This window comes from Piliocolobus tephrosceles, chromosome 11 (assembly GCF_002776525.5).
Source record: "Piliocolobus tephrosceles isolate RC106 chromosome 11, ASM277652v3, whole genome shotgun sequence".
Taxonomy (NCBI): Eukaryota; Metazoa; Chordata; class Mammalia; order Primates; family Cercopithecidae; genus Piliocolobus; species Piliocolobus tephrosceles.
Genome location: NC_045444.1, coordinates 104,368,573 through 104,384,861, shown reverse-complemented (window position 1 = coordinate 104,384,861; position 16,289 = coordinate 104,368,573). Strand labels below are relative to the sequence as shown.

At 53.1% G+C, this 16,289-nt stretch overlaps 1 protein-coding gene across 3 annotated transcripts in view; it reads left to right on the top strand.

The window, feature by feature from the left end:
* Positions 1–16,289, top strand: part of LOC111548341 (tensin-1-like) — a 37,816-nt gene that overhangs the window by 1,699 nt on the left and 19,828 nt on the right. For all 3 annotated transcript variants that reach the window (XM_023220763.2, XM_023220773.2, XM_023220755.2), the window contains exons 2-7: positions 3,319–3,368; positions 5,860–6,031; positions 8,758–8,808; positions 10,275–10,397; positions 10,804–10,868; positions 12,786–12,869. In XM_023220763.2, the coding sequence (XP_023076531.1) occupies positions 3,319–3,368; positions 5,860–6,031; positions 8,758–8,808; positions 10,275–10,397; positions 10,804–10,868; positions 12,786–12,869 (545 nt within the window). The remainder of the gene's footprint in view (positions 1–3,318; positions 3,369–5,859; positions 6,032–8,757; positions 8,809–10,274; positions 10,398–10,803; positions 10,869–12,785; positions 12,870–16,289) is intronic.

Genomic DNA, 16,289 nt, shown 5'->3' with positions numbered 1-16,289 from the left:
ACCTTGAGCGACCCAGTAGTGTCTGAGTGGTGATCAGCTCTTGCCTGCAGTGAGGACCAAGGCAAAAAGAGTCGGCTGAATGTGCAGCAGGAAGGATGAGGGTTAGATACCATGAGGAACTTCCTGACGGTGAGAAAAGTAAGACACTATGTCTGGGAGGCTGTGGAGTCTCCTTTCATGGTGCCCTTTCAGCAAAGGAAGGACTGTGTTTTGGAGGTGAGGATAGGGGAGAGTTCTGTTTGGTGTTTAGAGAGTTGGATGAAAAGTTCTATAATCGATCTATGTCTTGAGAGGAGGTAGGAAGAAGTTCAAAGCCATGTGGGTAAAGTGCTTTGTGATCCCCGGAGAGGAAAAGAATAGGATTACAGGCAGGCAGAAAACTTATTTTTCTTTTTAAAATAGTTTGTAAAGTCCTGTAGTCGTTTTCCCTAGGAGTTCTATGCAGAGTAGGCAGAAGATTATGTGAGCACTGTACGGGGTCCATTTTACAGATGGGTAAATGAGACGGAACCTCTACTCCTCACGCTGGTCTGTTGATGAGTATCATGGTCTGTAAAATATAAGCTCTCTGAGGTCAGGGACTTCACTTCCTTTGTCCCCTGGAACATGGCCGGGCACACAGCTGGTGGCACTCGGTGGCTGTTTGCTGAATGAGAGAATGAGCATGAAGATTGGAGGCTCAGGGATGACCGGATGCCTTGACTTACTCCCACCGTGCTTGTAAAAAGCTACACGATGAGGCATGCTTCCAAAGGCGCCACCTCTAGCCTCGTGTGAGGTCACCTGTGTTTCTGGAGCACTAGGGTGTGTTTGCTGACATGCCGTCCCCCCGCCCCAGCCCATTTGTTGTTCTCTGAGTTCTGTCTGTGTGCACCGACACTCCGACGTGTCACCGTGCATGTCTGCTCTCTCTCTGCCAGCAAGGGTCACGTGCCCCCAAACTTTGCAGAAAACAGGAAGCCCCGTCAGTGAGAGGGCAGCCCAGTGATTCATCAGGGGATGACAGTCCCAGCTGTTCGTCCCCCATCCTCCGCAGTGGGGTCACTGTCCAGGGTGGCTTCCTCCCCCTGCCCCCCTCCCCTCCCCGCCCGGTGGAGCAGAGCAGGCTTGGACTTTGCCTTATCACCTCTGGAGGCGGCCTGGCCAGACTCTGTTTGGGCCAAGTTTTTATTTATCTTCGCTGGCTTTTTTTGGGGTGGGGAGGCTGAGGAATGTGGAGTGTTGTAACGTTTGGAAGAGGGCGGTGGGGAAACGGGAGCCAGGTCTGCTGCCCTGCTCGTCCTGCTTACCCCTGCACCTTTGCAGGCTCCCAGCTCCCCTTAGTTCCCCAGTTCCCCCTGCCAAGCCCATCTCAATATGGCCCATTGTCTTTCTCCAGCTCCCTGGGTCTGGTCCCATGCTCCCGGCCACACCTCACGTCTTGGCTACCGTTGTGGCTTCCAGTTGTTCAAAGCAGCTGTGGTGGCTTCCTCCAAAAGTGGCTACGGATCAGCAACAGATGAAACCCAAGGGGCTATTTATAGCAGGGTGGCCCTGGGGCCTGGAGCAGGGCCTAGGGCCTGGGGAGATTCAGGGACTCCTCATTAGGGACCAGTGGAATGGAGATGGATGAAGTGTTGGGTTTCTGTGTTCCTCTGAGCGGGTAGCTTTGGAACAGCCTGATTTGGGTCTTGAAAACCAAACACAATCACTCCTTGACTCCCAGCTCCACCCTTCTCTAATCCCCCCACCCCCAAGCTTGACTCATGCAAACTGGAGTCCTCAGGGCCAGAAGAGCTGTGAGACTTACAAACTTCCCCCCATAGCCCCACTTGGCTCTTCCCTCCTTCACTGCTGCGGGGCTGCTCATTGGTCCGAGGCAGCTGGGACAGAGCGGACTCTGGGCAGAGCCTTCTTCCCGAAGGCTGGATGGAGGGTCCCCCTCTTAGCAGAGCTGCTCTAACTTGGGGCTCAGCTGGGAGCTGGGCCTCGGAGCCCACCTATCCTGCCTCGTAGGCACTGTAGAGCCAGGAGAGGGGTGCAGGGTCTCTTCTTCTTGGAGACCCCGTGGTCAAGCCCCAGGTTGGAGTGTGAATCCTGCCTGGCCATCAACTTCCTAGGGACTTGAGGGTAAGTTATTCTGCGCCTCAGTTTCTTCCTTTCTTGGCAGATTGTGGTCCTGTCTCCTCAAAGAAGAGGCTGCAAGTTGGTGGGAGGAAAAGGCCATTTTCTGAGAGGCACATGGGTGTTTGGAAGGTATCAATGGGCTCAGGAGGTCTGAGAATCTAGAAGCAGGGCATCCCGATTCTGCATCCTATGAGGTGGCTGGAAGGATGGGTAGAGGCGATGCAGGGTGTTGATTTTCTATAGAGGTGAATGTTTGGTTGTAACTACCCTTTTCATTTTTCTTGATACAAAAGTAACGACAGAAACAACAGCGGTCATCTGGCGAATGCCAGGCGTGATGCGAAGTGCCTTATATGCATAACTCCTTTGGATTCTCACCGCCAGCCTGAAGGTTGTCCCATTTTACATGTAACATTACAAGAGGCTCAGAGGGGTTACATTACAACTGGCAGGGCTGCCCAGCAGGATCCTGGAATCCAAACTCCATGGTCTGTGGGCCTCTGACCCTGTGCTTTCACACCCGCCATGCCATCCTGCTGCCCAGGGATGGATTGGGCCCATTTGCTTAAGTTCGTACCACTCGACAGCTGTGAAAAGGGGAGTGGGTGAGATGGCTACTGTCTGCCACAGACAGTGGGGAGTGGGCTCTCAGGAGCATGGCTCACTGCCTTAGGCCTCGTCTTGGTTCCTGCATGCTCCACCTGGCTGTTCTGGTCTCTAAACTCAACTGAATGACTTGACGTCACTGCTTTCAAGCAGAGAAGTGTGGGGTGATGGTGGCAGGACAGAGGGGCGCCTTACTCTCATCGCTCCTGTTTCTTTCGTGGTGGCAGTCGTATTCTCCTCTTGGGGTTTCTCTTGTGTGGGTGAGTGAATCAAAGTGAAATGTGTTTCCATGGAGTCCATAACTGTTGAGTGTGCCCTCAGTGTGGATGGCACCAGCCCGGTGGTGTGCACTCCTCAGCATTCGGGATTTCTTCCTTTTGTCCCTCTGGGGCTTGCTCACAGGCAGGCACACTCACATGGAATCAGTGTTGATGGCTTTGGCTTCGGGCGGGCTGTGTTTTTGCACGGGTTAGGGTGGCAGGGTCGGAATGTTGGCAGGGAAAGGAGAAGAGGATCGTGTTTGCTCCTGTGGACAGCTCTCTGGTGTGCTCCTGCTGTGATCCTGCCCACCCCTGCATAATGCCACTTCTCTTCTCTCCTTCTCAGGGCTCCGCCAGGGTCACCCCGAGTGTCCAGCCCCACCTCCAGCCCATCAGGTATGCCTGTCCCATGGGGGCGGGGGGCGGGAGTGCAAGCAGGGGGGTCACTGTGGATGTTCCTGTTAAGTCTTGACTCTGGATGCCCCAGACTGCAGCCGTAGAGCCACGGGCGGGGAGTGTGGGCAAATGTGAAAGGCACAGGAGAGGATGGGTGCAGATGCCCTTGGCAACAGTTGTGTTTTGAGCTCTTAGCCAGCCCTTGAGCTGAGTCTTTATTTACCTGCATGAGCTCATCTAGTCCTTGCAACAACCCCGCAAGGTATGTATTTTATTCCCTTTGGTAGAGCTGCGTTTCAGAGAGTTGAGGTGACTTGTAAAGGTCACACAGCTACCAAGAAGCAGCACTTGGATTTGCATTTAGGACTGGTGGGCATCGAGGCCTGTGCTGGATCTCTTCCTCTCTGCAAACAGGGGGTTCTGACTGGGCAGAGTAGTTGATAAAAGGAAAGTTCCCTATCTGGCTAGGCTGGCAGGGGCTGGGGGAAGGGGATGCACGAGGGACTTTGTGTCTTGGTGATCCAGAGAGTTTGTTTTGCTCCCCTCCCCCTCTGCCTCACCTTCACCCACCGAGGCTCCTGAGATGATCGGGGATGCCAGCCTTGGGGTAGAGTTGAAGCCCCTGGCAGTTTCTGGCCCCGCTGCCGGCTGTCCACAGACTGGAGGTGGCTTCTTAGAAGATCCCCTCCTTCCCTCAGACCTGGACAGATGGATGCAGAGTGTGATGCTGAGGCTGTCCGGCTGGTGGCACTGTTCTGCCTTTGCATCCTTCCTGGGATCCAGCCTGTAGACAGGGGCGGGTCAGCGTCCCTGTGGGCCACGTCTGACTCACAGCCCTCACCAGCACCTCTTGCTCCCCATCCTGTGCTGAGGGAAAGGCTGAAATCGTAGGAGCTTGGGCTTGCGAGTTTTTCTGACATTCTAGTTTCTTTCTTGGAGCCAGGACAGAGAGGGGTTTTGGAGGGTGGGGAGGAGGGGATGCTGCAAGTTAGCTGAGGCTCCCCACCCTCACACCCACTTGCTTGCAGGTATGTGTGCATGTGGCTTCTTGTCCCAAACTGGTCACCACCTACAAGAACTGTCCTTGAGTAGGCAGTTGGCTTGAGATAGAAACTTCACCCCCACAGCTGCAATGAGGAACTTTCCGTAGGGACAAGAAGTGGCCGGGACTCAGAGTCAAACTCAAACCGGGCTCCTTACCTCTGGGTGCTGGTCCCCAATCCCACTCGGGCCCCCGTCATCCCACCAGAGAGGTCCTGCCATGCCTCATCCTTGGCTGCCCCACCTCCACGCCCCACCTGGGCTGGGATTGAACCCTGGTGGAGGTCTGGATTCTTCGCAGCTTTTCAGCATCCGGGGGCTTGTTCTGTTTAGTGCCAGAAAGGCGCCTCGTAACTTTTAAATATCCCGGCGGTATTCCTTTCGCTGTCCTCTACTCTCCACTTTATCCCGCTGTGGTGAAAGGTTAGCAGAACAAAATGTGAGTGCTGCCTGCATTTGATAGAGGGGGAAGCGAGGCACTAGGAGGTTGATGAAGGGGTAAAAAGCTGGAGGGATGGGGGAGGTGCTTCTAGAAGCAAGAGGTGGGCTTCCCCAGTGGGCATCCTGGACCCTTCCTCCGGAAGAAAAGTTGGGAGAGATGTAAAGATGTGAGCCCCTCCCTTCCTCACCCAGTGCCCAGTGGAGAGGACGGCCAGCCCAGGGAGCTCCCCACACTCCGGGAAATGCATGGTGCTGGCAGCTACCCACCACTGCAGCAGCAAGGGCTCCATGCCCTCTTGTTTCCCGGGCCCTTAGAAATCAGGGAGGCCGCTGCCAAGAAGCAGCTCTGGCAGGCGGTGGGAGCTGCCAGAGGTGGGGAGAAGGCCAAGGAACAAAGGGCAGGAGTCGGCCTGCCTCCGGGAGGGCTGGAATGTGTGCTGTGGTCTGGCTTACCTGGAACCCAGGTGAACATGTCACCCGAGCTGCCCTCTCTCCTGAGAGGTCTCCCGCCCACTCCACAACTTGAGAGAGCGAGGGGCGGGCAGTGGAAGGCTCCGTTCCAGGGCTGGAGAGCGTTCAGGGCAGGCTCTCCTTCCTCTTCCAGAGCAGTCTGGGGCCTTTCGGGAGACTTCTGCCTGGTCAGGCAGTCACAGTGTCGGGAGCCAGAGCTCCGGGTTCCTGGGCCAGTCTGGCCCTGGCTCTGAGCTCTGGAGTCACGGGTGGAAGGCAGTGGACTGATGGGAACCAAGAAATGGTGTTATCAGTTTGGTTCTGAAATGGCCTGAGGTTCTTGCCAGCCCTACCCAGCTTGTTCTCACCGGCACTCCCAAGCTGGCCACACTGGCCTTGCCAGAGGGAACCTCTGGCCTTGGCCTTGGGTTGAAGAGCAGCCAAGCACCCTGGACTGCAATTGGGGGTCACACAGGATGTGTATGGGGTGCAGCTATCTGGGGCCTTCCCTGTGGGCTGGATTCTGATCTGGAACCTCTGCTGCCTGCTGTCTCCCTAGAAACATGAGTGTGAGCCGGACCATGGAGGACAGCTGTGAGCTGGACCTGGTGTACGTCACAGAGAGGATCATCGCTGTCTCCTTCCCCAGCACAGCCAATGAGGAGAACTTCCGGAGCAACCTCCGTGAGGTGGCCCAGATGCTCAAGTCCAAACATGGAGGCAACTACCTGGTGAGGATGGGGCCTCATGCCCATCGTCCTGTGCCCTCTATGCTTCCATCTGCTAGCCACCTCTTCATGGCTGGTATCCCTGCCACCAGCCCCTGTGCCAGCCCACCCTCTTCGCTTTGTTTATCTGCCCTTCTCCTCAGGCAGCTCTCTTGCCTGAGTCTTCAATCACTCTCCAGCCCAGCTCTACTCTAAGCAGTGTGCTGCAGCTGGAATGTGGCGTCTGGAACTCTGTGTGTGCATGTGTGTGCTGGCCAGGAGAAGAGAGTAACAGTAAGAGTTCAGGTTATCAAGCGCTTGCTGCTAGCTAGGCCCTGTTCCAACTGCTTTCCACGCACTTAACCTTTGCAGCAGCCCTAGCAAGCAGGCACTTGCTAGAGCACAGAGAGGTGGGGTTATTTGCCTAAGGTTGCAGGGTCAGGAAGTGGCAGAGCTGGCACAGGGTCGGTGCCTCTGAGAAGTCTGAGGGCAGAGTCTTGGTAACATGTGTCTTAAGGGACCCTGGGTTGCTGGCACCTGGCTTGGCCTGGCCCAGAGGAGTCACCTTAGCACATGGGAGAGAGGTGCTGGCCGTGGTCTCCACTAACGTAGAAAGGCTGATCCGTCCTTGGCCCCAGAGGAGGGCTCAGGTCCATTTTAGAGGGAGGTGCCTGTGGACTGGACCCACAGATCTGATCTGTACAACGTCAGGTGGCTGCCCCCAGGGTGTTTGAGGTGGGATATAGGAGGCCACATTAGTTTCCCAGTGCTGCTGTAACAAATGAGGTGGCCCTTTCTATCCATGAGTTTCACCTCTGTGGATTCAATCCACCATGAGTTGAAAATACTCAGAAAAAACCCAACAGTAAATAACAATAAAAAACAATACAAATAAAAACAACACAGCAGAACAACTATTTGCAGAGCGTTTATATTGTATTAGGTATTACAAGTAACCTAAGTCTACGGAAGTATATGCATAAGTTATATGCAAACAGTACATTTTTTATATGCAAGTTGTATGCAAATAGTACATATTTTATGTAAGCGACCTGAGCATCCATGGATTTTGATATCCACTGTCCATGGCGGGGTGGAGGGGTCCTAGATCCAAACACCCCATAGACACCAAGTGATGACTCTACCTCAAATTTGGTGGCTCAAAATAACAGAAATGTATTCTCTCACAGTTCTGAAGGCTGGAAATCTAAAATCAAGGTGTTGAGGGGGCCATACGCCCTCTGAATCCTATGGGCAGAATCCCTTCTTGCCTTTTCCTAGCTTTTGGTGGGATTCCTTGGTTTGTAGCGCATCACCCCAATCTCTGCCTCCATCTCCATGTGGCCTTCTTCAGTGTCTCCGTGTGTCTTCTCTTCCTATAAGGACATCAATTATTGGACTTAGGGTCCACCCTAGATCCAGGTTGATCTCATATTGAGATCCTTAACTACTTACATTGGCAAAGGCACTGTTTCCAAATAAGGTTGCATTCTGAAGTTCTGGGCGGACATGACATTTTGAGGATACTATTCAACCACTATAGAGACCCATCTATTAGCTGCACTGGGGCATTGTTAAGAGCCTGGCTTTAAACATCAGAAAGATCTGGGTTCAAATTCTGGCTCTCATTTTACTATCTACATGATCTTGGCTGTTTAGCCTCACTAAGCCCTAGCTTCTGCATCTGTATAGTGGGTCTAAGATCTACCTCTTATGGCTGGTGAGAGAATTAAGCCAGCTGTTAGATGTAAAGTCCCGAACACAGGCTGGCAGGTGGCAGACATTCATTGAGTGATGGCTATTGTAACGTAATAAAGTGTATTCCTTTACAGAGTGCAAGAGTGGATGAAAATCCACCTATTTCTGATTTTAGGAGTCCAGGGTTCTATGGGACTTGGTGCCCTACCACCCCTCTCTCTATCCTGCCTATTCCAGACTGGGCTGTCCCCTTTTCTCCCCAGGAGACGACACAGTGGCCTTTGAGTTTCCCAGGCAGTGGGGTGGAGGTGGGAAGTTCTGCATGCCCCCCTCGGAGGTAGAGGCAGGAATTCCAGAGACTGGGGAATTCTGTGGGATTCCAGTGGTCAGGAATGGGACCCCAGTGGTCAGGCATTGAAAGGCATGTGCTGGGAGAGGTATGTCAAGGGTCTGATTGGGACCACCCAGGATGGTTTGCCCCTCTGATGGAGGATGTCTGGTGACAGAGAAGTTGCAGCCTCATGGGATGAAGTTCTAAGGTCTGTATGTGAAATGGAAACCAGAGATTGCCAACTACTTATCATCTCACACCGTTGGATTCCCGTTCAGTGTGACGAGAGGCAAGTGGGACTGGAGACAAGTTCCATCCCTTTCTCGTCTTCCATTCAGGACATCAGCTCATGGAGCAGGGTGGCTCAGTGTCCTCATCTCTCTCTCTCTCCGTCTTCATCCTGAGGACCTACAGTTTAGTTCCTCTTGGTGACGGTGTGTCTGCTGGGACTCACCTGCATGTTCATGTATGGATAGAATTCCTATCAGGGGAGAGAGTGAGAGCAGGCACAGGAGGTTCAGGGAGCTCATGGCTGTTTCGTGGCCAGGCCCCTGGCTGTGGGAGGACGTCGATGCCCTGCTGGGTGCTGTCGTGGGCTCTTCAGAGGAAGTTGGTGATGATGCCACCGTCCTTTCTGGGACCAGCAGCCCATGGTTCTCTCTCCCCTCGCTGCGCTCCTCACTCTCACCTCCTCATGCTCTCTTCCTTTTTCTCCTTCTAGCTGTTCAACCTCTCTGAGCGGAGACCTGACATCACGAAGCTCCATGCCAAGGTGAGCCAGTGGCTGTTTTGGGGTGGGGGAGGAGAAGGAGAACAAATGGACTCCCTTTCCGTGGTTCCCACATAATAATCTTGGAGAAAATGCTGTGACAGTTTGAAAAGCCTATTCAAAGTCAGAGTGCCATCTTACATCTGGAAAATGGAAAATGATCTATTTATCCTTTCCATAATATAAATTACAGAAAGCAAAGCTTGGGGCAGTGACTTTCCACCCAGGTCTGCCTGCTGGGGAGTACATAGAGTCTCTTGGGTGAGGCTGGAGTTGTGAGATGTTTAGTTTTTGGATTTAAAGCAGTTGGGAGTTGCTGCTTTTGACCTTCCAGCTGCCATTTTTTGTTTTTTGTTTTTTTTTGTTTTTTTGAGATGGAGCCTCCCTCTGTCGCCCAGGCTGGAGTGCAGTGGCTTGATCTTAGCTCACTGCAACCTCCGCCTCCCGGGTTCAAGCGATTCTCCTGTCTCAGCCTTCCGAGTAGCTGGGACTACAGGCGCCCGCCACCATGCCTGGCTAATTTTTGTATTTTTAGTAGAGATGGGGTTTCACCATGTTGGTCAGGCTGGTCTCAAACTCCTGGCCTCAAGTGATCTGCCCACCTTGGTCTCCCAAAGTATTGGGGTTACAGGCGTGAGCCAGCGAGCCTGGCCCTGCTGCTGCTGTTTACTCTGTTTGCTCGGGGGGCTGTGTGCGGGCTTTGCCATGGGCATCTGCTCCTAACTCTGAGAGTTTGGTACATGCTGCTTTGTGACCCTGGGGGTGGTGACGGACTTCTCTGGGCCTCAGTGTGCCCCTCTGAAAGTGGCCTGGCTGGATTAGGTGTGCTCTACGGGTCCTTGCAGAGTTCTCTTTTACTTTAAAGTTGGTGAGTCTAGAAAGGTTTTGAGAGGCCCGAAGCCCGCTATTCAGGTCTGCCCTTTGTGTCCTTAAGGCTGCTCTTGACTGGCCTGAAAAGTGGATGGTTTGTGTGTCCAGGGCTTAGAAAAGAGTCATGAACATCAGACAGCCCTTTGCTTTTTCCTCTCTCAGCCTGAGCCAGGCCTCAGGGCTGTCTGTGGGAGAAGAGCTTGAGGGCAGTGCTTGGGGCCCCTCAGCACGCTGGAGGTCAGTTCTATGATAGGGACCTTGGGGTCATCAGCTCCAAGCCTTTCTTTTTTTTTTTTTTTTTAAACACACATATGGGGAAATTGAGACTAGAAGAGGACATGAGGCCTAAGGCCCCACAGTGAGTCAGTGCCAGGGCCAAGACCTGGACCCAGCGTCCCGAGTACTGGGTCATGCACGGCCTTTACTTTTCACATCCCTGCCTCCTTGCTGACCAGTGGGCAGGGAGGAACCAAGTCCTGGCAGGAACCAGCAGCTGCGGGCCGCCGCCCAGGTACTGGCACATGGCGTGGGCGGCTCCCGCTGGCTTGGTTGACTCTGCAGGGCTTCTGCCCTCTTCTCACTCATGGCTTGGGCTGCAGGTACTGGAATTTGGCTGGCCCGATCTCCACACCCCAGCCCTGGAGAAGATCTGCAGCATCTGTAAGGCCATGGACACATGGCTCAACGCAGACCCCCACAATGTTGTTGTTCTACACAACAAGGTCAGAGCTGTGGGGTGTGTGTGTGTGTGTGTGTGTGTGTGTGTGTGAGTGCCTGAATGTGTCCTTGGATGATCGTGTGTACCTGCCTATATCCTTGAATTTTGTGAGCATATAAGTCTGTATTTTTCTTTCTAGGGGATAATAGATTCTGTCTTGGGGGGCACCTCTAAGAAGTGCAGGTGACATCACCTTATGTCCACGGCAGTGGATGATCAGATGTGTTTTTTCTGAGACTTAGTCCCCACCTGTTTCCCTCCCCTGAGGCCTCCTTCCTCCTTATGTTCTCCCTTAAATCCACACCCCTCTCTCCAGCCCCAATTCCTTTCCACCAAGGCTTCTCGATAAGCTCTGGGGCAGCAGGGCTGGCCTTAGAAATAAATGCTTTTGTGTTTGGGGGTTCTTTCAGGGAAACCGAGGCAGGATAGGAGTTGTCATCGCGGCTTACATGCACTACAGCAACATTTCTGCCAGGTAAGAGGGGCCTGGAGCCGCCCATCCTCTGGAACGTTGACAGTGTGACCCCCTTCGTCTCATCCACCCACAGCCTCTCTGTTCCCTGGAGTGAGGGGATAAGCACAGAGTGAACAAGAAGCGATGAGGACGGGCGCAGGGGCCCCCAGCTCTGAGGCAGGAGCCTGTGGACAGAGGGTGGGAGGGAAGACAGTCCAATTCTCTTTTGGGGGCTCTGGTGGGGCAGACTTGGGAGGCAGGCCTTGTCCTAAGCACCCCATGCGGCCAGCTCCTCAGAGCCACATTTCCTTACCAAACCGCCTTCTTTTTCCCTGGGCCAGCAGGAAGGGAGTCAGAAAGAAATGTCGGATCAGATCTGGGTCTGGCAACATAATATAGAATATAGAATATAGAATATAGAAGTTGTCTCATGCATTCCTCTGCCTCTGGACAACAGAGGACCCTCTTCCTACCTAGGTGTTTGGAACAAGAATAAAGAACATCCAGTCACTGACTCCCTTTCCTATCCCACTCTTCAGAGAGGCAGAGGGATTCACCCATTCATTTTGTTATCCATTCAACAAGGAATATGGCCAAGCGCAGTGGCTCACACCTGTAATGCCAGCACTTTGGGAGGTCAAGGCAGGTAGATCACTTGAGGTCAGAAGTTTGAGACCAGCCTGGCCAACATGGTGAAACCCTGTCTCTACTAAAATAGAAAAATTAGCTGGGCGTGATGGGGCGGGTGCCTGTAATTCCAGCTACTCAGGAGGCTGAGGCAGGAGAATCCCTTGAATCTGGGAGGCGGAGGTTGCAGTGAGCCGAGATGGCACCACTGCACTCCAACCTGGGTAACAGAGGGAGACTCTGTCTCAAAAAGAAAAAAACAGTAAATATTGGACAGCCAATGTGCCAGGCTCTGTTCTAGGTGCTGAGAATGCAGCAGAGGGCAAAGCCAGGTCACTGTCTTCATGGGCATTAAACACGTAAACAATACATTAGTAATAGCAGGTGCTAATTATCATGAAAGAGTAAAGGGACTCGAGAAGGGCAGTGGCGAGGCGGGTACATGGTCAGAAGAGGCCTCTTGACGAGGCGACACTGGAGCAGAGATCTGAGTGACCAGGATGGGAAAGGCTGAGCCGTATCAAGCCTGCAGGATGAGCCCTGCACACTGAGAGAAGAGGAAGGACGGGAATGGGAGGGGCTGGGGTGTTTGAAGCTGAGCAAGTGAGGGAAGAGGAAGAGGAGGGTAAGCTAGGAGGTGGCAGAGCCAGGGGCCTCGTGGTCTCACTGATGACTTTGGAGTTTGCTCTAAGGGTGATGGGAAGTCACTGGAGCTTCGTGATCTTTTCATTTCAAAGTGATCTCTCTGAACGCTCTGTGAGGACGGGTAGAATCTTCTGTGGAGGGCCTGCCAGGAGGCTGTAGTGTTAGGACTTTGAGCAACCCAAGCCAGTCTCATCTTTGCTTAATGATGAGCAAAGATGAGGCTGCACCCCTACTGCACTCCTATACCCCTATTGTGTGCCACGTGTGCCAAGCTCCTTATGGATGTTCCCTCCCTTCATCTCCATAGTCACCTTTGAGGAAGGGGCAATTATCACCCTCATTTGATGGGTGAGGGAATGAAGTTCAGAGAGATTCACGAACTTGTACCAGGACATGGGGCTTGTAAGTGGTAGACCTGAGCTGGGCTCCCAGGCTGCTGAGCTTTAAAGCCTGGGCTGAGTCTTGCCCCACACGGTTGGAGAGATGCTGAAGCACTCTTTTCCAGAAAGCTTCTCAGCACAGGATGGCAGGGGGAAGAGGCTTGTCTTCCCTGTAGGACAAGGGCTGGCCAGAGGGCTCTGCAGGTCTGAGGGAGCAGGGGTGGGGAAAACAAGGGGTTCTTGGATGCAGGAGTTGCCTCTTTTGACCACCTCTCTCTCCCTGAAGCGCCGACCAGGCTCTGGACCGGTTTGCAATGAAGCGGTTCTATGAGGATAAGATTGTGCCCATTGGCCAGCCATCCCAAAGAAGGTGGGTCTCTGGGGCTCTCAGCCCCATGTATGTGTGTGTGCACTCACTGTATGTGGGGACAAGACTTGTGTACTCACAGGGATGGGATAGCTGTGCCTAGGTGGGGGTGTACCAGGCACATGTTTTCAGATGCCAGCCTGCAGTGGTATGAGCTCAGGCACAGAGAAGAGCCCAGGAGCCAGCCTGTGGTGTGTGCCCGCAGGTTGGCACAGCACTTGACTCTGAGGCCTGTGCTAGAGAGCAGGGCAACCTTTGTGGAGAAGCAGGAGTCTGGGGATAAAAAGGCGCTGGCATAGGAAGGCGTGTGCTGTTCTTGGCCCTGGAGGCAGGATTGCTTCAGTGCTTGGATGAGTCTGCAGGAGACTGTGTCACTGCCCCCTGCTGTGGGAGGTCAGAGACTCATGATAAGGGTCACCTTCTGTTGGGAGAGTTTAGACAGTTTTACTGAGAGCTTTCAACCGCATGGTCTCATTGGAGTCTCACAATAGCCCAGGCAGGAAACAGGGCAGGGATGGATTTATTCATTCAGCAAACTTTAAATCATCTACTATGGCTCCAAGCACTGAGATATCTAGGCGAATAGGAAAAAGTCCTTTCCCTTGGTGAGCTGATACCCAATGAGAGAGATGGACATGAAACGAATAACCGTACAAACAAGACAATGTCAGACAGCAACGAGGCTAGGAAGGAAAGAGGGCACTGCAGACACGAGAACTGATAGGAGGGGAACGGGAACGGGGCTCTTTTAAGGGGGATGGTCGGGGAATACCTCTTAGAGGGGGTGAATTTGAGCCTAAACTGGAATCATGGTGAGTTGTCATGTGATGACCTAGGCATCCCATTTTGCAGATTAGAAGCTGAGCCGAGGGAGGGGGCATGGCCAGGGTCTATAGCGAGTAGTGGCAGAACTGGAAAGCACATGAAAGCCTAGTAATGCCTGGGCCAGGGCAGTGCCCCCCGGTTGTGTGACCCACTGTCCTGAGGGATCCTGCTCCGTGGGTGACGTGTTGCTCAGTGACATCTCATCCACAGGAAGGCGCACGCAGCATCAGGGGCAGGTGGTCTTTGGGGGAGGCTGCAGCCAGGGTGGTGGGAAACCCAAGCCCAAGCTGGAGATGTGGACGGTGGGACACAGGCCCAGTTCCGTTTGCTGCTGGGATTTGTGGGCCTGCCACCTGCTGTGATGTCAGCACCGTTCTGCACACTGGCGACATGGTGCGGAATCTGCCAGGCAAGGGCTTCTGGAGCTCAGCTTCTAGTGGATGATACACATATAAGGAAACAATTCAGATAGTCATGAGAGCTGCAAAGAAAAAGCAAACTATGATGGCTAGAGAGTGATGGGGCTGGCAAGAGGGCTGATTCACATGGAAGGGCCTTCCGAGAAGGTGATGTGTAACATGAGATCTGGGTGGGGAGAAGGAAGCCTCCAAGTGAATGTGCCCAGGGTAAAGGATCCAGACAGAGGAATAGCACTGACTATAAGGGCCTGGAGGCCAAAGCATCCCATTTGCCTTTTTAGTCCCTGCGCACACTGACTGGGCCAACAAGGGCCTGGAGCTGTGAGTCCTGGAGCTCTTTAGCCTCACCATGCTGAGGGTCTCAACACATGCCCCATCACCCTGCCTTGCTTGGCTGGCTAGAACTTTGCTGTCCCAGCTGGGGGCTATTCCCACCAATGTAATTGGAAGCCCAAGAAGTGAGTGAGTCCTCAGGGAACCCAGCACCTTATAGTTGGAACAAAACAGTTGATAGCCAGCCTCAGAGTCAGCAACCAGAAATGGGATGTCTTTATGTGCAGAAAATTCTGGCTAGGCCCCCAGACACAGCATCTGTGGATCAATGAGAGTCTTCTCAGGGAAGAAAGAATGATTGGTCAAATACTGCCTTCTCAGTCTCTGGCTTGCCATGTGTGTCTGCTGACCGTAATCACAGTTTGACCTTTGACCTTGAAGGATAAGGATACTAAGAGAGAAGCATGCTGTTCCAATGGCACAGTGTGACTTGGAGAGAATGAGCAGAGAATCACATCTCTGAGTCTGAGCAGTGAAGGTCTGAAGACCAGGGATCAGTGTCACCTCTCAGGAATAGGATTATTTAGGGATTCCCTGGTGTAATAGTCCATTTTCATGCTGCTGATAAAGACATATCCAAGACTGGGCAAATTACAAAAGAAAGAGGTTTAATGAACTCACAGTTCTATGTGGCTGGGGAGGTCTCACAATCATGGTGGAAGGTGAAAGGCAAATCTCACATGGTGGCAGACAAGAGAAGAGAGAGAGCCAAGGGAAAGGGGTTTCCCCTTATAAAACCATCAGATCTTGTGAGAATTATTCACTACCCTGAGAACAGTATGGGGGAAACCACTACCATGATTCAGTTATCTCTCACTGGGTCCCTCCCACAACACGAGGGAACTATGGGAACTACAGCAAGATGATATTTGGGTGAGGATGCAGCCAAACCGTATCACCTGGTGTTCAAAATGTGCTTGCACAGCGTGCTGTTGGGGCGTGTCTGCCTGGCTCCTATCTGACACTGCCTCTGTTTGTGGGTGGGTCACCTCTCTGAGCCCAGATGTGGAAGTGCAACTGTGGGTTTACTATGCATTTGTTGCCACCCTCCTGCCTTCTTGTCAGCGTCACTTGCAGGGAATGGAGCAGATGGAGGAGAGGAAGGCAGGGAAAGAGAGAGGGAGGGGCTTTGCCTGTAGCTCTCTCATTCATTGTCACCCGCCCCCGGACTCATTGTCCCCCGAACACAGACACATCCTGTTGGCGTGATCCAGAGATCTGATAGGAACTGCTATTCCAGGTTTCCGGCTTGAGTAATGGGGCAGGGGTCTGAATAGGAGCGGGTGCTGCCCATCAGATTATCTTACTTGAGTAGTCCGAGGAGGCCCCACCCAAGCCCAGGGACAGAGGCGCACAGGCCTGGAGGTGGGCCAAGGAGCCAAGAGACAGGAGGGGATCTTATCATGGTCATGTGGGCTCTAGTTCCACCCTCCTCAGAGACCTACTATTGGCTCCTGCAGAGCCTTGGAATACATTCTGATTGGTCTAACTGACTCAGCTTGGCATTTCCTGGCCAGTAAGAAAAGGGAAAATGCTGACTCATCGACGCAGAAGGACTGATCTCTAGTTTATTGGGCAGATGACTGATCTCTAGTTTATTGGGCAGATGCGTTGGGGTCCAGACTTCTTTCCTGCTCTCCCCATCCACTCCCAGCTTTGTGTTTTCTTGCTGTGTGTCTCTGGAGTCCAGTGACCCCTCCTGGACCTTATTTATCCTCTCTGTCTAGAAGGAGAAGGTATGGGTTAGTCCTTCCATTCTTCCAACAGATCTTTGTTAAAGAATTGGGGGATGTTGGCCAGGTGCGGTGGCTCATGCCTGTAATCCCAGCACTTTGGGAGGCCGAGG